At 41.5% G+C, this 12,324-nt stretch overlaps 1 protein-coding gene across 2 annotated transcripts in view; it reads left to right on the top strand.

Annotated features, from left to right (window-relative positions):
• Positions 1–12,324, top strand: part of SEMA4F (ssemaphorin 4F) — a 1,454,381-nt gene that overhangs the window by 602,389 nt on the left and 839,668 nt on the right. For both annotated transcript variants that reach the window (XM_044063980.1, XM_044063981.1), the window contains exon 6: positions 605–724. In XM_044063980.1, coding sequence (XP_043919915.1) covers positions 605–724 — 120 coding nt within the window. The remainder of the gene's footprint in view (positions 1–604; positions 725–12,324) is intronic.

The following is a 12,324-nucleotide window of genomic DNA, read 5'->3' as shown; positions in this document are numbered from 1 at the left end:
GTGTGTGTGTGTGTGTGTGTGTGTGTGTGTGTGTGTGTGTGTTTGTAGGAGACTGCTGGTCTCCCTTTACTCCATCCTAGTACTTAAGAGGAAATGGTTGTGTTCCCCCCCATTTTACTTTGTAACATTAAGAAAAATATTTTCAGTTTCTTTTATGATATCATGTTAAAATATCACCTTGAGATTACTGCAGTTTTTATGCAAGACAGTAAAGTAATTATTTCATGTAGATTTAAGTTACAAGGCAGTGCAAAAATAATTAACTGAAATTGCTTGTACACTTCCTTGACAGACTGCGAAATAGTTGGTCCAGTTATCCAGTTAATGAGCTGTAATATAGTTTTATGTTGTGGCACTCCTGTAGTCCAGCATTCGTGACCTTTTCTTGACAACTTTACCCACACTGAAACATGAAAGTCTAACTTTGCCTCCCCTCAAAAGTGCATTTCAGTAAATAGTTTGAAGTGTGACCCAGCTTTTTCAGTTCTTTCTTCATGTTATTTACTTGTACTTTTCTTATTAAAGATTAAAACAGTCATAAAAAGTCTGTGGTTTTCTGCATTCTGAAATTATTTAAAATAAATCTTTTTCTGTTTTATCCTAGATGGTGTGTTGTATGCTGCCACTGTCAACAACTTCCTAGGTACAGACCCCCTTATCTCAAGAGCAACAGGAAACCTAGATTCAGGAATAAGAACTGATGCCACAGCAGTCTGGCTGAGTGGTAAGTGTGGTGGGTTGCTCATGTCTGCTGTCTGAGAGTTACAGAAAGTTGTAGTTTATGGATAGACTGTTTGGACCCCCCCACCCCCCATCACCACCAAGTCTGCTTATGCCTGCCGGATCATACTTGTTGCAGCTCTAGTGCCTCTTTCCTCCCTCTTTTGTTTCAGGGTATTTTGACTGCGTAATCTGTTTTCTTGAACCCTGCTATTCTTTTCACACCAGTCATCTTAAATGCAAGTCTGCTTAAGCAGTAACCTTATCTTCTAAATGCAGCACTTACAATTTCACCTCTTTCCACTGTCAGGAGCCTTCTGTTCTATCCCCCACTTTCATGTATTTTGTTTACCATTTCAGGTTTTTGTAGCATTTGTATCAGCTTACCCATTCCAGTTCTGTCCATGCATTTAGAGGTTCTTAAGTCCCTTACAGTTCTGAACATTTCACTTGGCCATGTCCTTTAGTGTTTTTTTTTCTTTCAGAAATGTTCAGATTTAGCATTGTTCTCTTTTTGTGATTTTGCTTGTAATTTGTATGAAACAGTCTTACTGCTCCTGGTTTGCGATAGTTCTTATGCACTCTGAACATTTTAATAGCCTATATGGCAGCCTTGCTTGCCTAATTGTCCACAATTAGACCACTTGAAATTGCTCTTCCATGCTTTTCTAGACTGTTTGTTTGTACCTACTCTAATATGTGTTGCTGCACATCTGTTTCATTTGATGGAAAGCTCGTTGACTAAATCCCAAAGCAATGACAACAAATGACTGAAAACTCATTTCACTGAATCACAACTGATAGAAGACATTATACACATCACATATTGGCATACCTTTTTTTTTTTCAGGTGGGGGCACAGTTGTACAGCCATGGAGATGAGCAAAACAAAAACGCCATAGCTTGCTCACAATCAGAAATGGCTACAGATCTAGGGGTGCAGCATTATGGTGGCCACTGCCAATCCACACATACTATTCTAGACTCACTTGTCTTAATTCCAGTGATCAGAAATGACACCAGCACATACTGCCTCTTCACATCTACACTCAGATGAGTTTTCAGTCAGTTGTATTCAGTCAGATTAAATTAAATGATACCAGCTCATTCCTGTCGCTCCTCCTCTTTTATATTTTGGTAAACCATCTACACTATTTTACAATTTTGATGTTGAGGCCTTGGTGCTGGATTTGTAATCACTCCCCCAGGAATTGTCGGATCACTTCTTATCTTTACACCTCACCTTGACTTGTCCACTTTGCGGAATTCAGTGTTATCCATTCTGTCTTCACTTTGTAGGCAAGCTACAGACACTGTAGCACTAAAGTATACAGCTTGTTGCATTAATCGCTAATATATACATATTTTCTAAATTTAGTATACTTGTTGCCATTCTTCTGAACTTTCCCAAGTGGGGCTTCTCTGGGTCATTGCCTCTAGTGACCACGATCTTGTTGCAGGACCAGCGTGCCTCATACCTCTCAACCTGGAAACATCAAAAATCTGGACAATGTCCCATGGAAAATGGGTATAAATCTGTACGCTGATTAACACAAAATCTGCATACATAATTATGTAACCCTGCCCACTCCAATGGAATTGTGGGATACCAACTTTCAAATGCAAACTGAAGAATAGGCAACCAAAATATGCCCCCCAGACCCTGTAGTAAATGGTGACCATTTTTTTTTAAATGTGTAGCAATGATGTTCACTGGGAAGGGAAAAGATGATGAACCTTAGGATTTTGATTTTGGTGACTTACACTATGTGGGTTTTGTGGTAAAAGTAGGGTATTCAATGGTAGGGAATATTCTAATCTTGGCAAAAGAATATTATCATTTGCTAGGACCTCCAAAGTCATACTCCATGGCCTACTGATCAGTGGCGTAGCTTGCCTGGGGCTGTCTTTGAGTTTGCCATGCTTTTTCTCACAAAATCATGGTCGAATGGGGCCCCCCATACACAGCCCTTCCCCTATTCAGCCATTCTAATGTCCCATTACTTTGCTGTTTCTCCACATTTACCATAAACACTGTAATGTGCATACTGCTTTACTTCTATGATGATTGTTTGGACTTCATTTAAAACTTTTATTTTACGGTTTATAGCACAAACACTAATAGACATCTGCTAAACAAAGCAATACAACTTCACAATGAAAATAGACTTAGCATTAAAACTTCTCTGCCCTTGAAACTCACATTCATTAAAACAGCATTGAAACCCACATTTAAAGAAAATGCATCTGGCCAGTGGCGGATAAAGATCATCTTTGGGCTGTTTTCAAATCATAGGCCTCTCGTCCTCCTGCCGGCAGCTGTTAAATAAGTATAAAGTTTCTCCTGCTTGCAGCTGTAGGTAAATAAGTAAAATAATCTGACACACACACACACACACACTCACACACACACCGAAGGTAATCACATGAATGTAAACATTAAGCACATTTTCTCCTACCTGCTGCAGCCTTTAAATAAGTAAAAAGTTTCGCCTGCAGTGCAGCCATTACATAAGTAAAAGATTCTCCTGCCTGCTGCAAGCCATTGCAAAAGTAAAATAAGCTGCTGTTGTTTCTTCTGCAGCCATTGCAATTTAAATAAGTAAAAAGTTTCTCCTGCCCGTAAAGTAAAAATGTTCATAGGCTCATAGGAAGTTACCAGTCTATTGGCCCTGAGGCCCTTATAAGCCTATCCAAGAGTTTAGCCCATGTATAGACAAGTCAGCACCCAATCCCCTGTCCAGCAGGGACACGGGTGGAATCCCAGGGATGTATTAGCCAAGCCCCATTCAAGAAAAACTGAGAAATAAACAATAGTGTTTGTTCAAAATACATGCAACTAGCTTAAAGCATCTGCCATTCATAATGTGTATCAACACACAGATGGCCAAATCCATTCTTTCTGCATATATTTATCTACACGTAATTAAGAAACGCTTTTAGGCTGTCACAGGACTGCAATCTGCACATAACAATAAACAAATGGAGAAAGACAATAGTACATTTAAAATGCAGCAAAAAAAAGCATGTGATATGTAATCAGAAGCACATCAGACAAAACTAGTAAATGCGTAAACAGAAGCGCCTCAGACAAAGCTAGTAACATATGACAGACATGTCTACCAAAATGTAAACATTATAGCATTACAGAGTAAAGGAGGGTTCACATAATAACTAACCCTATTTAAAAATAAATAAAGCCAAGTATTGTAGGCAACAGAGATTTAAAATGTGTAAACAGATGAGTGCATTGCCAGGAAACATAAATGAGTACACTGTTCCACAAAGTCTGAAGTACTCATAGGTCACTAACAGAGACTTTACAACCTGAAACATTAAATAGAATAAACTATAACATTCAGAACTGTCAGTCTTCCAGCAAAATAAATAACCTATGCTACCACATTCCCATTCTTCAACTTCATTTTACTACTTATGATTTCATAATGACTAGCATTTAATTCCTTCCATGTTTGCCTGAATCGTCAGATCATGACATTAACAGAACTATTCCAAAACAGTATGCCTGCAAAAAAGATAATTTAATGCAGGTTTCAACAGCATTTAAGAGTATCACAAGTAACCAGCATGCTTAAAACTGTTGTAAATCTTAACAAAAAACAAAACAGCACCATCACCTTTCAGATAAGTCAAATGCAATTGATTATCCAATTAATAGTAAGCATGGGTGAAGCACACACCTATAAAATTGGAACAGTGTGAGGCACTTAATGAAATATCAGTAAGATACTTTTTGTCACCTTATAGAGATCTAGATGAGCCACCCCTCCCTCTTATAGGTTCATAGGTAGGTACTAGGTTATTGACCCAAGGGCCTATATTAGCCTAGCCAAAAGGTACCCTGGCTTTCGCCACCCAAGAAAATTATTTTCCTGTGCCACTGTCAAGCAGAGCCACAGAAGTGATTCGTGATTCCCAGGGTGAATTTCCTGTCTCCCATCCAATCATCAAGATTTTTCTTGGAGTGCTAATGAGGAGCTTTGTTTGATATAGATAGGTAGTTTGTTCCAGAGTATGGGAAGTCTCTGGGACAGGAATCTATCCCTCCAGCATGTTCTGTTTATTGTGACAAGGTTTAGGTCCCTAGAGCGTGTAGCTCGAAGGGATTGGGATTTCTTTAAGTGGAGCATGTCCAAAAGCTCTGGGTTTGACATAGCTTTGTGTGTTAGGCAGAGATCGCCTCTGAGTAGGTGATATACGATAGAGTAAAGCTGCAGTTTTTTGAGACTGTCTGCGTGGGACATCTGTATGAGGCCAGTAATCCTATGTGAGGTATTTCTGCAGCCTTTCCAGTTGTAGATGTCTTGTGAGGTACATACCAAAAGGGGCGTTGTACTCTTTAATGGGTCTAATGAGTGACGAGTAGAGGGGGACAATGACCTCTTTTTTCCTGGATGAGAAACCTTTTGTGATGGTGTGCCACGTAGAAGGATTTCCTGACTACTGTGGCGATGTGATTATCAAAGGAGAGACTGCTGTCCACCTGTGTCCCAAGGTCTCTTATCACACTTTCGATGTTAAGTAGACCACCACCTATGTGGTAGTTCATGGGTACAGAGTTTTTACCAAAAGGGATGACAATGCACTTTTTGGCATTGAGCTTTAGGCCGTGGCTTTGACACCAGGCATCTGTCTAGGCCCTTTTGTAAGATGTCCACATCTTTTGGAGTTTTGATTATGGCTCTTAGTTTGCAGTCATCTGCGAACTTCGTTAGCCAAAGACCTTATGTGTTAGCCTGTAATTCAGAGAAGTAGATACCAAACAGGAGAGGACCCAGGACTGAATCCTGCGGTACTCCACTTGTTACTGGTCTGAAGTTGGATTTGGAGTCTGCTACTTTCACAGTGTGGGTTCTGTCAGTGAGCCAGTTGGCAACCCATCTTGTGACATAGGGATTTATACCTAGTGACATAGGGATTTATACCTAGTATAATATATACCTAGTATAATATCTTACATATGTATACAGGCACTCAAATCATTAAATCTGCCAAAAAATGTAATCAGTTAAAATATAAATCGCATGACAAAAATCCATCCTTCTCTGTCCTTTTTAGCTTGACAGAATTTACAAGAAAGTCAGACGAATTATTTGAAATGTGATGAGTAACAGTTAAAAACGTCAGTGAGATTGACACACCCATTTCATAAGTGCTGTTCTGTTCGAATACCACGTCCCACGTCTGAAGCAAAACAAACATGCACACCAAAGAAGTAAACAAGCAACCAAGGGCAGAAATTGTTACCTGACAATGTTTTCCTACTGTAGCAAGACTGGCCCTATCAGCTGCTATGTTCCATAAACAGACAGTACCCACTTTAATGCACACGTGTGATTAGTATGGTTAAGCAGATTAAAAGCACCAACGAAAGCTTTGCTTTAAACAACTACGAAACACCAAATGAAAATGTTAACTCTGAAGGTATCAAAAATTCTACTTTTCAGATAGTCATCAAGCAGGTCCCACACGGGTCAGTTGTTTACCAGCAAGAAATAGGAGGAGGGACATTCTCTTCAAACCCTATCCAAACAAGCAACAAACTGAACTTTATTGCAAAATACATGCATGACTTAAGTACACCTCTCTATTAAGAGATGGCTCACAGCAAGAATGCCCCCCCCCCACCACCACCACCAAAAAAAACACAGATATACGGACATCTGACTCTGTGCAATGAAGAACAGAAAGCCCTCCTCCCTAGTCCAGAGCCCTCACTCCTGGCCTGCCACTGCTGTCTCATTCAGCCTGCGATTCGAGTCCTGTGTCCGGTAATCCTCAAGGGAAACCGCAAGTCCACCAGTACTGCGCCTCTGCTTAAAGTTACAGGTAATACAAGTACCACACAAGCAGCAAGCAAGCCTCCAAGGTAGCAGTAACCATTCTTTGGGAAATAACGCACTCCAAACCAGCCTGATAATCTGAAGCAACAACTCCTGCAGCTGTTGTATATTTAAAGAAGCTAGCACAGTTTCTCCTGCCCTAAATAAGTAAAAAGTTTTGCCTGCAACTGTTACATAAGTAAAAGATTCTCCTGCCTGCTGCAAAGTCGTACATAAGTTAAAGATGCTGCTGCTGTTTCCCCTGCAGCCGTTATGTTTAAATAAGTAAAGTTTCTCCTGCACTCTAATGACATTGCACGTGAAAAGTTTCTCCTGCAGTAAGTAAAATAAGCCAAAAAGTACATCAATTAAGTAAAAGAAGCTGCAACTGCCATTTGCACATATAGGTTTACATTTGCATTTTCTTATCCTGCCCTAAATAAGTAAAAAGTTTTTCCTGCAGCCGTTAACATAAGTAAAAGATTCGCCTGCCTGCTACAAGCCCTTAAGTGAGTTAAAGATGCTGCTGCTGTTTCTCCTTCAGCTGTTACGTTTAAATAAGTAAAAATGTTTCTCCTGCACTTATAGGTTCATACTAGGCTATCTGCCCTAGGGCATTTATAAGCCTAGCCAGAGTGTGTTTGGCTTTCGCCACCCATTTTAAATATGCCCTTTTTCGAGGTTAGTATACTGTGCCTCTGTCTAACAGTGACACAGAAGTGATACTTGGGGTAAGCCTACCATCTCCCATCCACTCATCAAGATTCCTCTTGAAGAGAGTCAATGAGGGACTCTGCCTAACCTGGACTGGGATTTTATTCCAGAGTGAAGGGAGCCTCTGGGTTATGAATCTGTCCCTCCAGCATGTCCTATTTATTTCAGTGCAGAGGTTCAAGTCTCTCGAGTGCGTAGCTCGATGGGATTTGGATTTTCTGAGGTGCAGCATGTCCATTAATTCCGGGTTGGACATGGCTTTATACATCAGGCACAGATCGCCTCTGAGCAGGCGGCATGCCACTGAGTAGAGCTGGAGTTTCTTTAACCGGGCAGCATATGGCATCTGTTTGAGCCCTTTGATCCCCTTGGTGAGGTACTTTTGTTGTCTTTCCATTTGCTGCAGGTGTCTGGTAAGCTACATCCCAAAAGGGGCATTGTACTCAATTATGGGCCTGATGAGGGATGAGTAAAGAGGCACGATGACCTCCCCTGATCTAGATGTGAATCCCTTCATGATTAGGTGGGCTATATTAAATGTTTTTCTAACCACTTTGGCCACGTGGTTGTCAAATGAGAGATTGCTATCAACTTGGGTCCCCAGGTCCCTAATTACTTCTTCCGTATTTAATGGATTACCACCTATGTGGTAATTTGTGGGCACTTTGTTTTTGCCAAAGGGGATGACTATACACTTTTTGCGTTTAGCTTGAGGCCATGGCTCTGGCACCAGTTGTCTGTTTCTATGAGGCTCTTTTGTAGGATGCTTGTGTCGGCTGGAGAGTCTATTATGGCGCCCAGTTTGCAGTCATCTGCGTACTTGGTCAGCCACAGTCCTTCCATGTTAGCCTGTATCTCCGAGAAATATATACCAAACAAGAGAGGTCCCAGGACTGAGCCTTGTGGGACGCCACTTGTAACTGGTTTGGAGTCTGACATGGCTCCAGCAATTCTAACCATGTGGGTTCTGTCCTTGAGCCAGTTTGCAACCCATCTAGTGACATAGGGGTTTATATTTAAGCTGGTGAGCTTATCTATAATGCCCGAGTGGGGTATTGTATCGAAGGCTTTTGCAAGGTCCAGATAGGCTGTGTGGACCCACCTTCCCCTCGTCAATGGCCTTGGTGACCGTTTCAAAGAAATCGACCAGGTTTAAGAGGCAGGATCTGCCCTTAAAGCCGAACTGGGTAGGATCCAGTGTCTTTAGGTCACCAATATCTTTATTTATGAGGTCCATGATGATCCTTTCCATAGCTTTGCAGACCAAGCACCACCTTTGTGGAGAGGGACCACTGTTGCTGTATGCTACTCTTTGGGTACATATCCTGTAGTAAGGCTAAGATTGAACAGTAGTTTTATGTTTGGGTTTAGTTCTTTTTGGAGTTCATGTAGGACGCAGCCCGGGACATCGTCTGGTCCCATTGATGCTTTTTTTTTTTTGCTTTGGAGAGGGCGGCTCTTACCTGAGCATCTGAGATGTCAGGGGGGCAGCACTCTGCTGGGATAGATATTTGCCCTTTTGGTGGGGAAGGGGGTGAGAAGTTTGCGCTGAACCTATCAGCTAGGATGTTGGCAATGTCTGTGGGTTCGGTGTATTTTGTCATTTTGGACTAATTCTGAGCATATCTGGGAATTCCCACCCAGGTTCCTAACATAACTAAAAAAAGCCTTGTGATTATCTTTAGTGTCCTGTGCAATTTTTCTCTCGAAGCTGGCCTTAGATGATTTTATGAGTGCCCGTAGATTTTTGCTAATACTGACCAGAGATGCCTTCCCTTTTTGGGATTTTGCTCCATCATGTAGTAGCTTCCTCCTTCTGTTGTATAGTTTGTTTATGGCTGGGGTCCACCAGACAGGACGCCTAATTTTGGAGGATTGGGTTTTATTTGGGATTGCATGATCCATGCATTCCTGAAGGTGTTCATAGAATACGTTTATAAAGGATTCTGCGGTCTGGGCTGTATTTTCCACAGGCCCGGGGGCTTTGAAGGATTCCACCTCGGTTTTGAGGAGTGTGAAATTTGCTTTAGAGAAGTTTTTCACTGTGGTTTTCTGGGCAGGGGCTGGGGTCGGGATGTGAAATATCTAGTGAGATTAGTTTATGGTCTGATCTTACCAGTGAGGGATACACTTCTGGTCTGGAGCATAGAGTCCCCATGTTGGTGATGATCAGGTCCAGTATGTTTTCCCCTCTTGTGGGAGTGGCAACAAGTTGTTACATAGCATTTGAGTTTATAAATTCTAGGAACCTTTGGGCTAGGGTGTTGGAGCTAGAGTAATGCTCCCAGTCTATGTTAGGGTAGTTGAAGTCACCCAATATAATGGTGTTTGGAGAGACCTTCATATTTTCCTGTGTTCTCAGGAAGGCCGAGTGGGGTTCTTGGGTTTGGGGGGGTGGCCTGTAGCAGGCTGTAAGCTGGAAGGCAGTTTTACCCACTGTTAGTTGCACATGGATAGTCTCTGATGCTTCGTGCTGTGCCACCAACCTGGAGGTGTGGGTATCTTTGACGAATATTGATACTCCTCCTCTTTTTGTGGTTCGGTCCAAGTTTTGGGGCCGAAAAACTTGGTATGAGGTTTAACCTGGTAGTGCTGGGGTGCTCTCGGGATCCTTGAACCAAGTTTCTGTTACTGCACAGATATCTATGTTCTCCATGCTAAGGAGAGTTTCCAGTGCGTGCATCTTGAGGTTTAGACTTCTGGCGTTGAGTAGCATTACTCTTAGTTCCTTATCCCTTGTGATACCTATGGAGGTGGGTTTGTCTTTTGAGCCTTGCCTAAAAAAGGCACTATGGGGTGGCAAGAGCCTTTGCCAATATCCAAAAGCCCAGGGGTGACGGGTGCAAGCCGTCCCTAGCGAAGCATCGTGGCTTGTCGAGCATGTCATCCCAGGAAGACAGGCATTGTATCCCCTTTGAATGACACCAGTACTTAAGCCAGTTGTTGAAATTGATCTTAATGACACTATACGTAAAAGGTTTCTCCTGCAGTAAGTAAAATAAGCCAATAAGTACATCAGTTAAGTAAAAGAAGCTTAGCTAACAAAGTAAAAGAAGCTGTGACTGCCATGTGCACGTATAGATTTTAGATTTACAATTACATTTTCCTATCCCTGGAGGAGTAGGAGCCGAGCCGGGGAATAAAGATGTGCTCGCCATTGACAGACCGGTCTGCAGAAGCTGACGTCATTGTGCCCGCTCTGCACGTGATGACATCAGGAGTTTTAAAAAAAATGGAAATTTTGATATTAAGGTGCCATGTGGTAATTCGTGGCACCCCAATATTTTGCCCTCAGAACCGATATTTACCGAGGAATTTGGTACTGTTGAGAGGTATGGCATGTCTCCATTTGCTCTGTGGCACTGTTTGCTTAGTTTAGATCTTTTGAATGTAGCATGGCAGCTGGAAGGGCAACACAGCCGCTTGCTACATTGAAGGGAAAGTCTTGCAGTGGTACCACTCTTAAACTGCTCTCTTGAAAAGGAGAGCTTTTGATGTGTTTTCATGCTTTTTTCCATTCTATCATCTATGTCTTCTAATTTAGGTCTTTGGCAGTTCCTGACGAAATCCAGTTAGTACTTCAGAGTCTGGCACACCTTAACAGATTTCTTAAGTCAGTTAATATTAATTGTCAGTTGTCATTACATGTGCTGTAACCAATCTCGTTATCTAGTTAGCTAACTTTGGTAATGTTGGACAGGCTCCAAGCATCTCCAAGTGTAAAATTAAACAAAAAGAAAAAAATGAAATCTACTTTAAGGTAAGTATTTTTGTTGAGTTTGTTAATGGAATCTTTAAATTGCATGGCATTTCTTCACTACTTAAAGCATCCTGTTTCAGTACTTTAAAGTTTAAACTTAATGTCTTGCTTTAAGCTATCTGCAGTGGGTGGCAGTTATTATTTGTCTGAGACCCCTTTGTCAGCATGGGTCATCAGTGTTATGTAGCTCCCAAACTTGGGACATGCACACTTCGTACTGAACCAGGCACCAAACTTCCACTTTTTCTTATACAGTTTTGATCTTGCTCCCAATGTGCTGCATTGAAAATCTCCCATGTCTGACCATAAAAAAGCATTCAGAACCTACCAGGTGAAGACATGAAAATTAGCTAACTAAACTGCCTGGAATTGAGGTATGATTGGTATGTTATGTCTCTAAGTACTAGAGTCAGTGGCCACTCATTAAAAAGTTGTAAGCATTACTTTGTCATCAGGCTGGTTACTTTGGAATGCAGTCAGTGCAGGGACATGCTGGAAGTTACTTTAATCAGTCCCAAGTAGAAGCCAGATAGGAAGGAGAAAAACGGGATTAAGTGGACTGGCGACATCCAAAACCTCTTCTTTCATTTAATTCTGATCCATTAACAGTTTCTATCCCTTTCTAGGCCTCTAGGTATTTTTTTTTCTAAGCGTGGAGCATCAGTTCGTACCTGTCATGGAAGGGAACCAGGGTGGCGCTTTCTGTGTTGTGTTCAGTGGTGTACACATGTTTAGTGGTGTGGTGAGCTGTACAGTTGCGCATAGAAAGCCCATACACTTGTATAAAAAAGTATGTAATAAGACCAGGGAGAAAAAGTGGTGAAGAAGCTTTCAGTATTAAAGTGAGTTGCAAAACTGAGAATTATCTCAGCTGGGACAGATCATTTTAAAGGAGCTCTGGAGTTATGATCTGCTTGCACTATTTCAGAGGCTCTGCAAGGCAGTGTCACAGCGTTACTGGACTGAAACATTGATGTTAAGTTGTCTATCTCGCCTTCATTCTTGCTGTTTGGGATCCGACTCAGCCATCTTCAATAGCTCGAGCACTTTTTACTGGCTCGAGGCTACTCCTTATCCCATGATGCCTAGCGATAGCTACCCAGATCTCGTTTGCCGCTTCAGCTGCGAGGTGTGTCGTTTTCTGGCTCAGGCTTGTATTTTCAAATTTTTTATGTAGAAATATATCTTTATACTCCATAAAACTATTAGATAATTACATTTTCTTAGTTTTATTTACTAGTGTTTGTTGTTGAGTACCTTCTTCTCTTTTAATCCCTTTTTAGTAGA

The sequence above is a fragment of the Protopterus annectens genome, chromosome 2.part2 (genome assembly GCF_019279795.1).
Source record: "Protopterus annectens isolate FY-2018-M chromosome 2.part2, PAN1.0, whole genome shotgun sequence".
Classification (NCBI taxonomy): Eukaryota; Metazoa; Chordata; order Ceratodontiformes; family Protopteridae; genus Protopterus; species Protopterus annectens.
This window is presented reverse-complemented; position numbering and strand designations above follow the sequence as displayed.